Source organism: Carcharhinus amblyrhynchos, chromosome 4 (genome assembly GCF_965287045.1).
Source record: "Carcharhinus amblyrhynchos chromosome 4, sCarAmb.v2.hapA, whole genome shotgun sequence".
NCBI classification, from domain to species: domain Eukaryota; kingdom Metazoa; phylum Chordata; class Chondrichthyes; order Carcharhiniformes; family Carcharhinidae; genus Carcharhinus; species Carcharhinus amblyrhynchos.
In genome coordinates, this window is record NC_137327.1 from 136,350,938 (window position 1) to 136,369,462 (window position 18,525).

An 18,525-nucleotide genomic window follows, 5' to 3' on the forward strand; every position below is an offset into this window, starting at 1 on the left:
AGACCCCAACGAGTTCGCCTCCACCACCACCGACAGCAGCCGATTCCACTCACCACCACCCTCAGTGAAAAACTTACTCCTGACATCTCCTCTGTACCCACTCCCCAGCACCTTAAACCTGTGTCCTCTTGTAGCAACCATTTCAACCCTGGGAAATAGTCTTGAGAATCCACCCCATCTATACCTCTTATAAATCTCTATCAGATCACCTCTCACCCTTCGTTTCTCTAGGGAAAAAAGACCCAGCTCCCTCAACTTATCCTCATAAGGCAAGCCTCCCAATCCAGGCAACATCCTTGTAAATCTCCTCTGCACCCTTTCAACAGCTTCCACATCTTTCTTGTAATGAGGCAACCAGAGATGCACACAGTACTCCAAGCGGGGTCTTATAAAGCTGCAGCAGTATCTCTCGACTCCTAAACTGAATCTCTCGATTAACGAAGGCTAGTACACCAAATGCCTTCTTGACCACATCCTCCACCTGAGAGGCCGATTTAAGAGTCCTATGGTCCCAGACCCCAAGGTCCTTCTGATCCTCTACACTGCTAAGAGTCTTACCCTTGATATTATACTCCTTCATCCCATTGGACCTGCCAAATTGGACCACTACACATTTATCCGTGTTGAAGTCCATCTGCCACTTCTCCACCCAGTCTTGCGTCCTATCTATGTCACACTGCAACTTCTGACATACCTCCAGACTATCCACAACACCACCAATCTTCGTGTCATCGGCAAACTTACCAACCCATCCCTTCTCTTCCTCATCCAGGTCATTTATGAAAATTACAAACAGCAAGGGTCCCAGAACAGATCCCTGGGGCACTCCACTGGTGACCGACCTCCATGCAGAAAAAGACCCATCCACAACCACTCGCTGCCTTCTGCAGGCAGATAGTGTGACGTGAACCCAAGATCCCAGTTGAGACCATGCTCATGTGTGCGCAACTTGTGGGCCGAAGGGCCTGTTTGTGCTGTAGTTTTGTGTTCTATGTTCTACCTGTAACCCCCACCACTTGCGTGAGCTTGCAAAAACTTGGCTATCAGTGAACTCTGGCGTGTCATGAAGGCCGCCATGGAGAACGCTTACCCAAAGATCAGAGGCCAAATGCCCATGGCCGACTCATCGATCAACAGTTCCAGTGCGCCACAGCAAAAAAACTGCACCGACCTCCTCAGAAGACAAACACGGGACATGGTGGACAGAGTATCCTTCACCATCTAGTACTTCCTTGGAGCTGACAAGCTACAACATCTTCTCTGGAGCCTTCAACAAGTCATTGAAGAACATTTCACCTAGGCTATCCTCACACCCCTACTTCTTGCCTTCAAACAACTGCGCAACGTCAAACAGATCACTGTCCGCAGCCAACTACCCAGTCTTCAGGAAAACAGTGACCATGACACCACACAATCCTGCCACAGCAACCTCTGCAAGATGTACCGGATCATCGACACTGATGCCATCTCACGTGAGATCATCCTCCACCAGGTACACAGTACATACACTGCAGGAAAGGATGTCCCAAGGCATGGTACATGGAGAGACCATACAGACGCTATGACAACAGATGAATGAACACCACTCGACAATCACCAGGCAAGACAGTGTTCTCTTCCTGTTGGGGAACACTTCAGCACCCACGAGCATTTGGCCTCTGATCTTCGGGTAAGCATTCTCCATACCTGTGAAGGCTCGCATTCCAACTATTATTTTGTAAATTGAGTTTGTATCTTTATATGCCCTGTTTGTGACCAGAACTCCCACTCACCTGATGAAGGGACAGTGCTCTGAAAGCTAGTGGCTTGTGCTAACTCAACCTGTTCAACTTTAACCTGGTGTTGAGAGAGTTCTTACTGTGTTTACCCCAGTCCAACGCTGGCATCTCCACATCGTGGTTAAACATGAATACAGGCTCTATTAACTGAGCAACATTAAAGCAGAACAACTTGAAGTGAGACTTTCGGTACAGATCCATGGAGTACATTGTACACTCACAGATGTGAGTAGTAGTAGTAGTAGTAATCTCTAAACCCACTTTTTCCTTCTGTTCATTCAACGTCCAAATCAGTTCAATTATTTGCATTCAATGAGCTTCAGCTTTAGCTAAGGGACATTATCAGAAACCATCTGGAAGTCTACACAAACTGTGCGCAGACATTCACCTCTTAAAAAAATATTCAATCTGGTTTATCAGGCATGATCAACCATGGATAAATCCATACTGGTTTGCTCTGATTAGTTGAGATTAGGAGTGTTTAGTCACCATTCCCTTAATTTATAAGACTTTAGCAATTTCCTGACCATAGGTGCTTTCCTCCAATCTTTGTTGCAAAACTGTGCAAGTCATGCTGCTTTTCAGTACGAACAAACATTTCCCCAAATCAAAAGGTGTTTGGAAGATTAATTAAGACACCTGCAACGTTCTCACTTAATTTAAAACCGAGGGTGGAACTTATCTGGTGCTTGCAATGTCACTTCTTAGTATTATTTTAACTTATTTTTGTTAATATTAACTTTAGAGAAGTCCTGCGCTGCCACCCCCCCATCCCAACTCAAAGTTAATTTCCTTTGGACAGGCAGCCCCAAACTGGGATCTGCAGACCCCTGGGGACGAGGGGCTCCATAAAGGCCTCTAGGGGACCATGAAGCATGGAGCGTCGCATGACCAATGAATGCCAAGTCAAAGTGTAAACTTTATTTTGATAAGCAACAATGTTTGCACAGTTTGATGCTGTCTATCTGGTGCTGCCTCTCGAAGAGGGATCGCTTGTCCAAGTACATGCCTGGAGGTCTTCACCAATGGGGCTTCAGCACAGAAGAATATAAAGTCAGGTCAATCCTCCTCGTCTTCTAGCTGAGTACTGACAACCTCACGGTGTCAACTAAGGCAAAGAGATGCAAACTGGGCAGCATTTCCCATCTTAGTTCATTCCCAACTGAATTTTAAAAAGTTCAAATCTTAAAACTTACGTCCATCAAATGATTTCCAGTAAATCACTAGACATCTGCCTTTAAGAGGTTGCTTAGATACAGCACTTGGGACAAATGGGATCAAAAGTTATGGGAAGATTTGAAACTAAAATTCAAATTTTAAATTCAAAACTTTATTTTTGAATAAATCTGAAATTTTCAAAAATTTGAAATTTTGATTTCAAAAATTTGAAAATAGTTAGAGAAATCAAATGGACCAGGGCAAGATCTCGTGTTTGAGAGAGTGCGAGGGTGATCGAGAATTGCACATATGTGAATGTGATGGAGAAGTGAGCCTGTGAAAGAACATGGCAACGAACGTGTGAACATGAAAGAGATGCGAGTGTGTGGGAGGGAGAATGAGATGCACGCGTCTGATATTAGAATAAGTTTTTCCCATTAGAAATAGCAGAGTAAGACTTACATATTTTAAAATCCGAGAACTTTTAAATTACCAGATTAATATAAGCATAGATATAGCCAGAAAAGACTTGTAACATTTTATTTTGTGTTCGCACCTATTTTGTGGCAAAAAGCAGCACGTCAACATTATACAAATGCTTGGGCTTCCCTGGTGCTCTTAGGAAATCATTAGGGCTCCACGACTCAAAGCTTAGGAAACCCTGATCCCTTCTCAGTTGTAAATACTGGCAAATTAATTATTCAACAGTTCACTAATTCTCAATTAACAATATCACCATTATCAGTTCTCAGAACCAACATTTTTCCAAATACCTTTTTTTTAACCAATTTAGTTGTAAAAAGAAAAATTAAGATTTTGATATGCCTTACAAGTTTCCTGTCATTCTTCCATTTTGTAGTTCTGTTAGAACTATACCATCAAGGACTATTTTCTTTTAAAACTTTGAAGCACAGTGCATTATTTGGACACTTGGAAATTGACCTGAAGTTTTTCAAAGAGATTGTAAGCTCATCTTGGACTGTCGACAAGCATGCCTTTTCTAAGAAATCACCTGACTTCAGCTAACTGAAAAGTATGACTCTCAAGGCGGGGGGAGAATAGCTGTGCGCTTGCTTACACTGCAGTTACTTTAACTATTGGGGTAAAAACTGTTTAACGTAGAAAATAGGAGCAGGAGGCGACCATTTGGAGCTTTGAGCCTGCTCCGCCATTCATCACAATCATGGCTGATCGCCCAACTCAATAGCCTAATCCTGCTTTCTTTCCATAACCTTTGATCCCATTCGCCCCAAGTGCTATATCTAAGCAGCCTCTTAAAGGCAGACAGTGATTTACTGGAAATCATTTGATGGACATGAGCTTTAAGTTTTGAACTTTTTAAAAAAATTCAGTTGAGAATGAACTGAGATGGGGAAAAGCTGCCCAGTTTGCATCTCTTTGCCTTAGTTGACACTGAGGTTGTCAGTACTCAGCTAGGAATTCTCATTTCAGGAAAACGCGAGAGACTGAGATGAGGAGGATTGACCTGGATTTATATTCATCTGTGCTGAAGCCCCATTGGTGAGAACCTCCAGGCATGTACTTGGGCAAGCGACCTGTCTTCACAAGAGGCAGCACCAAATAGACAACAAACTGTGTGCAAACATAGTTTTTCCATGTAAAATTTACATTTTAACTATGTGCATCCTGGGGAGTTTTAAAAGGGATAGACAGGTATATTTACAGGTTATGGCTGTGTTAACTAGTTCTTGCAACTTGCTTTAAAAAAGTTTTATTTTAGAATAAGCTGGATTGTGGCAGCCAGGGGATTTTCACAGTAATTTAATTGCACTGTTAATGTAAGCCTACTTGTGACCCTAATAAATAAATTTTAGCAACCTGTGGAGTAAGTAGGGCTAGATAAACGGCACACATGTCTTTGGGGCTCATCCAAGATTTTGAAATGCCGCCTTTAGGTGACTGGACACAAAACATTGTAAAGTACAATGAACAGATTTCTAATCAGGTTTCCAATTCATTAGTAAACCAAAATGGTTTGGGAACTTGAAGACTTTTCCAGAAATGGAAGATTTAATGCAGGCTGATTTACAAAAAGTAACCGAAACTAAACTTCTGTCACTCTTTGTTGCACTTAAGGAAATGGATTAAGAGATCCACGTTTATGAAAAAGGAATATAGAAATTCAGTTAAAATTACAATTTACAGAAAACCAAAGTATCATTAATCCATTAATGTTTAATATTTGCATTTTTTCCTGAGGGGAGAGAGTGGAGTAAAAAGAAGGAACAATATAGTGGAGAAGCAAATGATCAGCGAGTCCAAGTCTATGAAGTTTATACAGTGCAATAGGATTGGACACTGTTCAGGTAAAGATAAGTTTCAACCAGTCAGATCAAAAAACCAACAAGGTGATATTTTTACTGAATTTTTCAAAGTTGTTCCACCTCAATAATGTCAGCGCACTATTGATTGCAACAGAGTATAGTTCTATTTCAAAGCACAATTTGTGCCCTGACAGAAGTCCTCAAATAGTCAATGTGCCCTTTACCTGAAAGGTCCTGCATACTGACCACTGTGGAATAGCACACAGCTAAAATTTAAGGCTGTTGATTGTATACGTGACTTCTGATTGGAAGCAGTCTACCTGAGCAGTTCTTCGTCAGAAACTCCAGCAATGGAGGTGCTCCAATTTCTCCCACTCAGCACCACTGCAGCCAGAGAGCTAACGCAGCTATCTGTTCACACTGCTGTCACAATACACTACCTGGCTTCATTTACTAATGCTATTGTTATGTGACACTGTTAGAACTGACAAGAAAACAAAAGTAAAGAAAATGATAATAAAAAGAAAGTTTGCAATCAAACTGTTATATTTCCTAATGTTTTGAGTATCTCCAGTAACATAATTTCCACCATCCTCAGTTTTTCAGAATAGCAATGCTCAAAGAATTTAATTAAAAAATTTCACTGGCTTTTCTGAACCAAGATGTTTAATCCAGATTAGATAGTGAAGAGGAGAGTGTGAAGGAGGGCATGAATAGTAGCTTAATGAAATGAAAATACAAAGCTTTCAGGTTTCTGCAACAGAATTTTGTTTTTAGCTATGCATTACACAAAAAGAAATAATGGGCAGCATTTCTGCCTCCAGCACCAGGGGCCCAAGTTCTATTCCGGCCTTAGATGACTGTCTGTGCTGAGTTTGCATATTGTGTCTGCATAGGTTTCCTCCAGGTGCTCCGGTCCCTTCCGCACCTCCTCCTTCAGTCCAAAGACGTGGTTACGTGATTGGCCATGGGAAATGTGTGGGGTTATGGGGCTACAGCAGAGGGGACAGCCTGGGTGAGATGCTTTTTTTGGAGAGTCAGTGCAGGCTTGTTGGGTTGAATGGTTTCTTTCTGCTCTGTAGGGATTCTAGACAATTTTTTTTTTCTCATGTTCAATTTCAACTTCACTAGAATCACTTTAGGTTTTCTTGATAATTTTAATCTTTACAGCCACGTACAATTCTACACACTTCTGGTTATCCTTTCTACATATTTCAGAAGGTTCTTCATGTCGACTCAGTGCCACTACTCCCACCTGTCAGCTTTTATTGTTTGAGCTTTCAATTTCTCAGTTGATACATTTAAAATACTTTCTTGGCTTGTGCTCACTAATCCAAAGTATGCACTTATTCCACAGTACACTTAATGCATTGCCTTTGCCTCCCATGGAGATGTGTTATTAAAAAGTACTCCCCATGCCGGTCAATTTGTTTAAGCACTTGGTACATTCATTTGATGCTATTTTTTAAAAAACGTTGTATGCTTGAGTACTGGTCTCTGGTTGTGCTGAAGTGTAAAATCACAAAATTGATCATACAGTCATCACCATTATTCAGGAGCACCACACCTTCTATTCCCTGTATTTTAGTTGGTCATTTCTCTTTACCAAATTAAGACGTTAACTGCCTCTTGAGGCTTCTCTGAAACTTCAGGCCACACAAGTAACATAACACATTAATACTGCAGACTCTAAACTAATTCAACCAACATAATGCAGTGTGAAAGAGCAGAATACTGTGTATACTGGAAATCTGAAATAAACTGGAGCAACATAATGCACAGTGGTTAGCACTGCTGCCTCACAGCACCAGGAACCCAGATTCAATTCCTGGCTTGGGTCACTGCCTGTGCGGAGTCTGCATATTCTCCCCGTGTCTGCATGGATTTCCTCTGGGTGCTCCAGTTTCCTTCTACAGTCCGAAAGACATGGTTAGGCTATGCTAAATTTTCCCTCTGAGCAGGCAATGGAACACGGTGACTAGGGGATTTTCAGTGACTTCACTGCAGTGTTAATGTAAGCCTACTTGTGGCTAATAAATAAACTTTAAAAACAGAAAATGCTGGAAATACTGAGTCAGGCAGACAGCTGGGCAGCAAAACTGAGTTAACATTTCAGGTCTATGGCCCTTCACCATAATTTGGGACAGCTAAAGCGCTTTGTCAACATTTCCTCATTTCTTTACATAGTATCTTCCTTGGTACTAATGTACCAGTAATTAGAAATTGCATTATTAAACCAACTGCATTGTTAGGACAGGTGATAATCATTAGCTTAATCTCAGAAATAGCATAATTTGGATACATCAGGAACAGTGAAAATGTGGGGAAGCAGAGATAGCTGCTATGCTGAGCTGCTCTCAGGATAAACTTGCTTAAGCAAAAGACAAGCTTCAGACTTACTCCTTCACCATAAATTTCTACTGGAATTAATACCTGAAAGCTTGTAGAATTAACATAAAAGTCCAAAGCCATTTATTAAGCAGCTTCTGATGCTCCAAGTGTAATTTTTCCTGCATCTCCCAAATATTCATGAGGTATAAAGCTAAAGTACCCCTCATGCACTATTCAACCCAACTTTCCCCATATATTTTATGGTATACTTATCAATCTTCTACAAACTAATACACTACAATTACTTCCTGGAATGGCCATCTTTACTTTAGGCTTCTTACAACATACTTCCAGTATTCATGGAAAGAAATTGAAGCCAGTGAGAATCAGGGAAAACTCTCCACTGACTCATCACTCCTAACCTAAAGAAAGATGGTGAGGCTGTCAGAAGTCAAATCATCTCAGCCCCAGAACATTGCTGCAAGAGTTGCTCAGTTAGTCACATCACCGTTTCAAAGACATTTCCTCTCTGACAAGGTCAGGAAATGGAGATGTTTGCATATTCAGTCCCATTCATAAACCTTCAAATAACAAAGCAGTTCATACCCATCTACAGCAAGACCTGGACAACACTGGGCTGATAAACAACAAGTATTAGGCTACAATTATTTCCAACACGATTCTACCCACCTCCCCTTGACATTCATGGCATTACCGTTTCCGAACACTTCGCCAACATCACAGGAATCACCATTAACAACAAGACTTAATTGGAACAGCCAGTTTAATCCTGTGGCAAAAAGTTTAATATTTTGCAGTGAGTAACTTACCTCAACTCCTCAAACATGGATTATTTTGCAGTTGCCCAGATGAGTGCACCTCATCCAGGGCAAAGCAGCCCTCCAACCATCACATAAAACATTCACTCCCTCCACCACTGGCACGACATGACAGGAACGTGTGCTATCTACAAGACACTCTATAGCAGCTCGTCAATGCTAAGTCAAGTCTACTGCCTAGAAGATGAAGGCAGCAAGGGATATGAGAATATCACCACCTTGCAAAGTCACACACTATCCAGACTTGTAAAGAGTTCATTGATATCACTAGGTCAAATTTCTAGAAATCCATATACTCACAATGTTGTTAGATATCTACAGAACAAGAGCTACGGACAGTGATATAAGAATGTAGCTGGCTCATCATTATTATCAAGGGCAATAAATGCTGGCCTGGTCAGTGATACAGACATCCCATGAATGTAAAGAAAATACAATTATAAACTCTTTCAGCCCTCAACATCTGTTCAGTTGACACCCACTTGTTGATCAAATTCCACACATTGGTCTTACGTTGAGTTCTACTAATTCCCTAATCCGACGAAATTTAAAAAATGATTCTTAATATTTGCCTTCAAGTTCCTCAAGTCGATTTATCCCACATTAACGCTTTCTGCTCTGGGACAGTCTGTTCTTTATCAACGCAGCATTATTCTTTCAATTTTCCAACCATTTGCACTGGCCTGTCAAACCAGGATACCTCTACCCAACATGAGCTTTTGCTAAATTAATTGCATGCATATTTGTGTATGGAAAATGGACAATTATACAGAATTTGCAGAAAGTGCTAGGGAAAAGTAATAAGTATCATTTCCCTACAAATGAAGTTCCATATCTGGCCATCTGCCACAGATGAATGAATCACTGATTTAAAACTCAAGCTTATTCTGTGCTGTATATGCTCAGGCACTCATTGCACTCTCCTTTGGCCAACAAGAATAGTGTTTTATTTCACAGCAAAAGTAGGCAGAGTTGAAGAAACTCAAGCACATTTAAGAGTAACAGAATGATTTGTACATCACTGCTTAGAACCGGCAATTGTGCGAGACTATTCAACGTAGACACATTTTGCTAAGCATCAATACATCCAAGATGAAAATGAGGGCATATGGATAAATACAATCAGTTCAGGTATTTCACACTGCTAGCTACAGAGCTTGGAAACAAGATTTAGCTTACTTAAAACTGTAGTCCAATATAAGCTTTACAGTTTTAATTAGAATTAACAATAGAACATTGCCTCAATCCTGAACAGTAGAATGGAATAACTTCATTAAACTGGACAGATACAGCCAACCCAAAGTCATATTAAGCATTGCAAAATGTTCTGACAAATCACTTCTCACAGTCAGAACAAGTTTTGAAAGATAAAACATTTTGCCAAGAGCATGTTTTCTGATCAATACGAGTACTATGCTATGGAAGCTGCTAAACATACAGGCTCAGAGTTTCCACTGTGGAAACAGTGTTCTGGATGCAAATTACACCAGTTTTAGAAAAAGTGAATACTTCATGAGTCAACATATCTGGGCAGCACATTTTAGAATTTAAAAACTGCATTAAAAATGCTCTTTCATTTTAAGAATGGTTACATGCAATTACTACAGCTGAAAAATGATTTAAAAATAAACATTTCAAATCAAAAAAAGTGTCTAGCTCACCACCTCTGAGTAACTAGAGAATAAAATAACTTTCAAAACTAGAACCATTACACAACTTACATTGGCTCACATGGTCAGTTTTTAGTAAATTTAAAAAATTGAAACCTTTGACAAAGGTTTTTATTAGTGCCTGCATGTCTGAAAGGCGGCTTAATTTTAAAGGGCCTCAAGACCAGTAAACAGATGCAATTAGTGGAAATTCACCATGGTGATTAATTTGATCTGGTGACATGGTCAGTCTCCAGCATGATGTTTCTTTTAAAACCAGAAACTCGATTTGCACTTGACATAACTTGCGCTAAAATCTATTTGATCTTTTGTTCTGGTTTAGCAGATTTCTGACAAATTGCGCTGCAAAATTTCCATACAAGCTTGTGGCAACTCAAGTCACAATGTTTTGCACTGTATAAACCTATTTACACAACAAATCCCACACATTACTGAGCACAGATATTGCATTTCAAATTGTTGAAAAAACTGCAATATACAAATTTATAGATAAAGGAATAATGCCTTGGTTCAATGTCAGCTATGGGTTGACTGTTTACACTGAGCACCAACATTCAGTGCTCCAAAAATAGACATCCATTCAAGGAATTAATAGGCCATACTACAGATTTGAGAAACTGCTTTTGATTACGAGTACTATCCAGCGTATTATGAAATCAATGAAAATCTTGATTACTAATGCTGCTTGATTTAGAAAGTGAAAAAGCTTTCAGAGTTACAGTTATAATACTGAATGTTAAGGCCACCTTTTCCAATTTTATTAGCAAACAGCCAATTCTCAATATAGTTGAAAGCTGGTGTGTCACCATATTAACATCACAATATTTTCTAAAGAAAATGTTTCAGCTATAAGGGTAATCATGCCTATTGCTAAGACATATGCATTTAAAGTTACATTTCTTTGTGGTGGAATTCTCCTGATCCTTACATGTGGATGCTATGTTAGAAAAGCCTCTACTTTCTCAGGAGACTAAGGAAATTTGCATGCCCGCTACAAATCCAACTTCTACAGATGCACCACATAAAACTTGGCATAGATCCTGCTTTGCCCAAGACCACAAGCAGCTACGAACAGTCATGAGTGAAGCCCAGTCCATCACTCAAACCAGCAAAAGGAGCAACAAAAAAAAAAGACCTTATTTAATTACAATTAGATGCTTGAAAATACCTTGTGACAATTAAACAGCCCATTTGATTGGTACCTAATCCAACTTAAATATTCACTCCTTCCACCAATAATGAATGCCATTGTGTGCCATCTACAAGATGCAGTGCAGCAAATTGCCACAGTTTCTTTCACAGAAACTTTCAGAGTCATGACCTTGACCACCTAGGACAAAGACAGTAGATCCATGGGGACACCACCTATAAGTTCCCCTCCAAGTCACACACCATCCTGACCTTGGAACTGTATGGCTGTCCCCTCACTCTCACCATGTCACAAATGGATGAACAGCAAGTAGCAGACAACAGTGAATCAAAGTTCAGTCCTCAAACTGTTATTATGTAACTTTTACAGATGCATCATAGAAAGCATTCTTTCTGGTTGTATCACAGCTTGGAATGGTTCCTGCTCTGCCCAAGACCACAAGAAACTACAAAAGGTCGTCAACGTAGCCAATCCATCATGCAAACCAGCCGCCCATCCATTGACTCTAACTTCCCACTGCCTCGGCAAAGCAGCCAACATAATCAAGTACCCCATGCACCCCGGACATACTCTTTTCCACCTTCTTCTATTGGGAAAAAGATACAAAAGTCTGAGGTCACTTACCAGCCAACTCAAGAACAGCTTCTTCCCTGCTGCCATCAGACTTTTGAATGGAGCTATCTCACATCAAATTGATCTTTTGCTACAGCCTAAGACTGACACTATTCTGCACACTCTTTGCTTCCCCATGTACATTATGCTTTGTCTGTATTGCAAACAATACTTTTCACTGTATACAAATACATAAGACTATAATAAGCCAAATCAATTCATTCTTACTTTTTTTGAACATGAGTATAATATTCGTAATGCTCATGTCCTCTGGCACCACCTGTTTCTAAGAAAGGCTGGAGGATTACCACTAGTTCCCCTTCAGTTTCCACTCACTTCTCTCAGTACCTATGGATGCATCTCATTGGTCCTAGTACCTGACCTATTGAGTGAAGTGTTTCTAACATCTCCTTTTCAACTGTAAATTCCTTTAGTGTATAGTCATCCCCTTCCTCACCCCAGCCTGGGTTGCACCATCCTCCTTTGTAAAGGCAAGTGCTAAGCACTCACTCAATGGTTCTGCTTCTTCTCCCATCCCCAACTCCCTTTTATCCCTAATCAATCCTACCCTTTCTGTTGCCACCATTTTGCTATTCATACGCTTATAGAACACCCTCAGGGTTATGCTGTTAGTGATAGGGAAAAATTTAACAATGGTAATGCAATTAAATGTTACAGGCTGATGCCCAGACTCCTTGTTGATGGTTGTCATTGCTATGCACGAATGTTGCATGTCACTTATTGGCCAATTCCTGAATGTTGCCCAGGACTTGCAGCGTGCTCATGTTGGATACCCTGTAATCTGAGGGGTTGCAAATGAACACTGCACCTGCATAGTGAATAATATACTAAATAAGGAAAATAAACACGCAGTAAACAGTGATTTTTCAACAAACACCACTGATTCTATAAGATAAACAGTTTGCTACGAGGTGATAGGGCCAGTAAACAAGATCACTAAAAATAGGCATACCAAATGCTTAGTTCAGCACCTAAATGAACTGAATACAATACCAAGCCTGTAATGTTGAACTTGCATTTAATGTGGTCACATCTAAAAGTATTGTACAGGTTTTGGGCAGTCTAGAGAAACAATGGAAAAGATTTGGTGGTCACATTTTCCTACACTAAAGGCAAGTTGTTTTTGTTACTTTTCCCTTTTAAGATGCAAGAGGGATAATGGAAAATTGCAGTGTTAGACCTTTGTCCTTATTAGTGTGGAGACAGTGGATTAGGTGACCCAATAGGGATCGAGATTATGAAGAACTAGCAGCAAGTAAATAGTGATAGATTTTTTTTTACTGGTTGGTGAAACAATAACAAGGAGTAAATCTACAATAATCACAAGAATTAGAAGTTAGAAAGGACATACAACTTCCTACTCCAATCTGGCAGAGCAAAACCCATAACTTATTTCGTAACAGGAAATAGATACTTGCCTGAAAAAGAGGGTGTGAGGGGGTTGGAAGTTGGGGGAGGGCGCGGCACGAAGGCCACCCAGCTGCACAAGTAACTGTTGGAGTTCAAACTATTTTGACGACAAGTTAATGAATGACAGTTGAAACTGACCAGTTATATTTTGCCTGATCTGCACTGTGTTCTTACTCAAGGTCTCCATGCCAATGTTCCTGTGGTCAAATAATGAACATTTCTCTGCCCCAAATACTTTCTGGAATTTGTGTCACCCCTCAATGTCTCCCTTACCACCCCATCCACTTTTCAAACATATTCATGTAACTGCTCTTCTCCAGATTTAGCCATTCTACAGAAGTCAATTATTCAATGTTTCCATCATGTCACATGCCAAATCTGGAGCCAATTTATCTAGTCTTCCATTGCTTCAATCTATGTAGTCTGTCATGTTTTGTGTTCCTAAGTCCTGATACAGAGAAACTTTAATTACTACCATCAGTGCTGATGAACATTCTTGTTCATTGGTGATTTTTCATAAAATCATCTAGTACGCCTCTAGTTTTGTATCTAGTTTGCACCAATTCCACACAGTCATAAGTGTCATTTATGGTAGTCGAGGCAGCCATTTGGCCCATCATGTCCATGCCAGCTAACAACAGAGCAATCCATTTCCTTGTGCACAATCCCTGTAGCTTGACAATTTAATTTCTTCTGAGTGACCATATTTTCTTTTAAAATCATTGATCATAACCACATCCAACCACCTTGTGTGGAGCAAGCTTCAGGCCATTACCACTTGGTGCAAAAACATTTACATCCCCTCTGCATCACTTGCCCAAAATCTTAAATCTGTCTCCTCTCATACCACCAGTTAATGGGAAGAGATTTATCTACCCTATTTAAACCTGTCATAACTTGTGACCTTCATCAAGAATCCCTTCAATCTTCAAGGAGAACCTTTTCAAACTAACCTTGCCAATACTACACCCCCATCTTTGGAATCATTGGAAGATCTCCTCTGCACCCTCTCAAGGAGCTTCACATCTTTTACCAGAACTGTAAGCAATAACTAATTGAAGCCTAACATAAATGCACCACAGCCTCCCTGCTTTATACTGAATGCCTTTATTTATGAAGTCTAAGACCCCTTATGCTTTGTTAACCACTCTTAATACATACTGCCAAAGATCAATTCACACACACTCCAGGTACCTCTGTTCCTGCACAATGCAGAATTGCGCTACTTAATCTATACTGCCTCTCCCCATATCGTCTGCCAAAATGCATCATCTCACATTGCTCCCTTTAAAATTCTATCTGCCACTTGGCTGCCTTTTCTATGAGCCTATGTAACTATGGAGTTAATTGTATCATTTTCATATCTTTCACTCCTCCAGGTTTGGTGTCATTAACAAATTTTGAAATTTCACTCCCTTCACAAAGATCCAAGTCAATTATATATAGAAAAAAAAGCAGTGGTCCTTCCACTGACCCTTGGTGTGAGTGTGTGCTGGGGGGAGGTGGTGCCCACAAAAAGACCACTAACTACCATCCTGATGCTGTCTGAAAAACAACTATCAATTGCTGCCCCCTAAGCTGATTTTTTTTTTATCCAATTGCACACTAGTCCTCCTGTTCCTCAGCTTTGTTAACCAGCCTTTTATATGGTACCTTGTCAATCACGCTACATCCATTCAGGCAAATCCACCACATTCCCTTCATGAACCTTTTGTTACTTCATCAAAAAATTCAGTTAGATTAGTCAATCTGCCTTTTACAAATGATGCTGGCCTCATTAACTCATACCTATGACTGTAATGTTACATTTCCTTCTCTATGAACAGTATGCTTTGTCTGCACAGCACACAAGAAACAATATTTTTTACTGTATGCTAATACATGTGACAATAATAAATCAAAACTATCCAAAGGCTTGTAGATTTCTCCCCGATTAAGACTTCCAAAACTTTACCCAATGTTAGATTAACTGATCTGTACTTACAGCCTGTTTTGAATGAAAGTATCTAACCTGCCACTCTGCAATTATCTGGCACTTACCCAGCATCCAGAAAAATTTGAAAAGCTCTTATCATCTCCACTCCCACTTCCTTTAGCAACCTGGGATGCAAGTAATCAGGACCAGGTGACTGGTTAACCTGAAACAGAGCCAACTTTTCCAGTACAACCTCATTTTCAATTTTCACACTATCCACTGCCTCCACTGATATTTTGTCATATTCCTCTTCCTTAGTAAACATCAAAGTTCTAATGTAAGGGGAAGATGGTGCCGTAGTGGAAATTCACTGGATTAGTAATCCAGAAGTGCAGGCTACATAGCTGGTGGAATTTAAATTCAATTAAATCTGGAATTGAAAGATACTTTCATGGTCACCTTTACCTAAACTATCACTGTCATAAAAACCTATCTAGTTCACTAACGTCCTTTAGGAAAGGATATCTGCCATCCTCACTGGTCTGGCCTACATGTGACTGCCGACTCAGGCAGCGCGGTGACAATGGCTAGTCCTTGTCACGAGCTAAACGAGTAAAAACCAACTCAAATTAACTTAGGGACAAATTAAGAGGGGCAGCCCCCCAAAAAGGAAGTGGGGGGGGAAACGGCCCAAACAGAAACCAAAGTCCAAAGGAAACTTAAAACATTAAATCAAAATGTGATTGAAGGGGTCTACAATGCACGCCAGCCCCTGCAGTGCCCAACGGGCACGGAAGGCCCAATAATAGTATAAAGAAAACAAGACTCAATAAGTTTCCTTTCCACAATCCTTGCAAATATATTTTCAAATTTTGTGCAATATTTGGCTTGTGCTGATTTTGGAAAAGAAACTCTGAAAAGTAAACTTCACATTTTACATCAACTCACTTTATAACACAGCAACCTCTTAAAAATATTAAAGTTTTAATTTCATATGACAACATATGCATCATTATTCTTCAGTTCCCCTCAAAATGTTTTATTAAAATAGCTTACTCTTGCTAATTGAGTGAGCAGTTTCCTCTGTTGGTGAAACTAGAGTGTTTCCAGGACTGAGCACACGTGACACAACTCAACCTATAGTTAGTATTGAAAGCAGCTTGTTATGAAAAGGATAAGGGAGTGATTTCAGGATAACAACTCCAGCACAGATCAACGGTTGGCGTTAAGCAGAGAAAAACATTTGGAAAAATTGAGGGTCACATGAAAAAAATTAATTCATATTTTGACATTAGAATTCAAGACTAAATTTTGCTAATTTAGAGGAAAATTTAATGAAACAATTTGTTAAACTCCCCACAATTAGCAAGCTTATACCCCATTCACAAAATCTCCTGACAATGGTACTGATGACCAAGGACACTCCGATTCCAGCACATTACATTCCACATCCAAAATCTCTTAATGCCAACTACATAACAAAGATTTTACAGTCGAATGCCAGTTACATTGAAGTGCCCATTCATTTTATGATAGTAATCAATAAATAACTTTTTCAACTTGCTTACACCACAAAAGTTGCAAATGTTAGTGTTTTTCTGCTTTAAGCTCTTCACACTATATTCTTGATGATTTAAACATGTTTTCATTAATCCTCTCACCAGTTTCATCCTATTAAAATACAAATGGTCAAATTAAAATCACTTCAGAACTGCACACTAGCTACAACTTAGTACAAAAATCCAAACTGGGCAATTCTTAGTTTCAGAGCAGTTGTTTTAATGTCCATTAAATACCTTTAAAATTTGAAACAAACACAAATCAAACTCAAATGTTGTGCGAAAAGTGCAAACAGATTCGCTAAATTGGACTGTCCAGAAAGCAAAGAAACACTTTTAAGTCATAAATCGGATTGTTCAAACGTCCAGCACAAAACACAGCCGGGTGACGAAAAGAAAAATCTCCTTAGCCAAAACATCTGAAGCTGCGATATTAAAAAGTTCTTGGAACATAACCTACTTTATCATCAGGCTGCAGATCGGGACAAGTACATTATTAGCCTCTGGATAAAGTAACTTGCACGACGCCCGTCAGGCTGAAATTAACTACATCTACATTTTTCCCTTATATTTGCTTAAAGCTGGACTTGTAATATTGACAAAAATAAAAAAAAACGATTACACGATACTCCCCTCCGGGAGTAAACACCAGAGTAGAATCGTTCCGAAGTTACTTTGGAGAGGAAAAAAAGAAATCACAACCGACGAACGGGGGGATTCACTTCATATTCGAAACTATTAAGTTCCGACTGGATTGGCGAGGTGTTAGATTAGCTGCTCAAACATACATTCTGGAGAAAGTCATTCAGTAGTAACATCATTTGGAAAACGCCGGCAAAACCTGAAAAAGTTAAACTACAGGAAAAGTATCCCGTTTCCGCCCCCCCCCCAAAAAAAACACCACACACACACAAATCGGGATTGGAAATGCTAAAAAGTTGCAGGGAAACAGGCTGCGGAGAGTATGCTGACAAACTTGGAGAAGCTTACAAGGATCTTGCGTGCTGTTTCCTTTGTTTGTGAAGTTCACACAGAAAATTTTCTCGAAAACGAGGAGAGGGGAATTGCATTTCTTTCGACTTATTTAGGAAAGATTGACCGGTGGTTTGGCGGGGGGGGGGGAAAAGAAAAGAAAAAAATGAATTAAAAAATAATTACAAATTCAGATGGCCACTGGATCGCACTTGAGCCAAAAAAAAATCACCAACAAGCAGAATAAGTAAAGTTGAGGGAAGAATCGCGGCGACGCCGTGCCCAGGGAGTTTGGGTACTCACTATGGGTCGTTGGTGAATCGTGGGCTCCGGGGCGGCTGATATCCGTACAGATGGCAGTACAGGACGTCGAAGCAGAAGCAGCACATCTCCGAGTTGACCACCATGCTCCGGCAGCCGCTGAAGCCGTTGGCGCGGCTCACGTCCTTGCAGTGGTTCTCGCTGGAGTTGTTGGAGGAGGTGGTGGAAGAGGACGAGCAGCTCGACAGTTTCTGCTTCTTCACTCCACAGCAGCCCGCCGCCATCTTGGAATCCACCGGCGCTTCCGCGAAGCCCCGCTTTCTACCCATACTCCTCCGCGGTTAGAGAGAGGGAGGGAGGGGGGGAGGAGGAGGAGGAGGTGGGACAGGGAGAACGGAGGGGAGGGTAAGTGGGCGGGGCTGGGGTTCGGTTGGGGGGGGCGGAGTCGAAGAGAGCGCGCGAGCGTCCGTCCGTAGGTCCTGCAAGGGGAAGGGAAATAAAAACAGAGAGAAAACTGGATCAGAGCCTCCACGCACCAAGGTCCTGTCACAGCAACAACACCGC

The 18,525-nt window shown here is 40.5% G+C and overlaps 1 protein-coding gene across 2 annotated transcripts in view; it reads right to left on the bottom strand.

The window, feature by feature from the left end:
* ammecr1 (AMMECR nuclear protein 1) overlaps nt 1-18,290 on the bottom strand; it is a 113,368-nt gene extending 95,078 nt beyond the window's left edge. Inside the window, exon 1 of one of the 2 annotated variants that reach the window (XM_080187938.1) lies at nt 18,004-18,290. In XM_080187938.1, the coding sequence (XP_080044064.1) occupies nt 18,004-18,290 (287 nt within the window). The remainder of the gene's footprint in view (nt 1-18,003) is intronic. The other variant, XM_080187939.1, reaches the window with a different exon arrangement.
* Between the last annotated feature and the right edge of the window lie 235 nt (nt 18,291-18,525).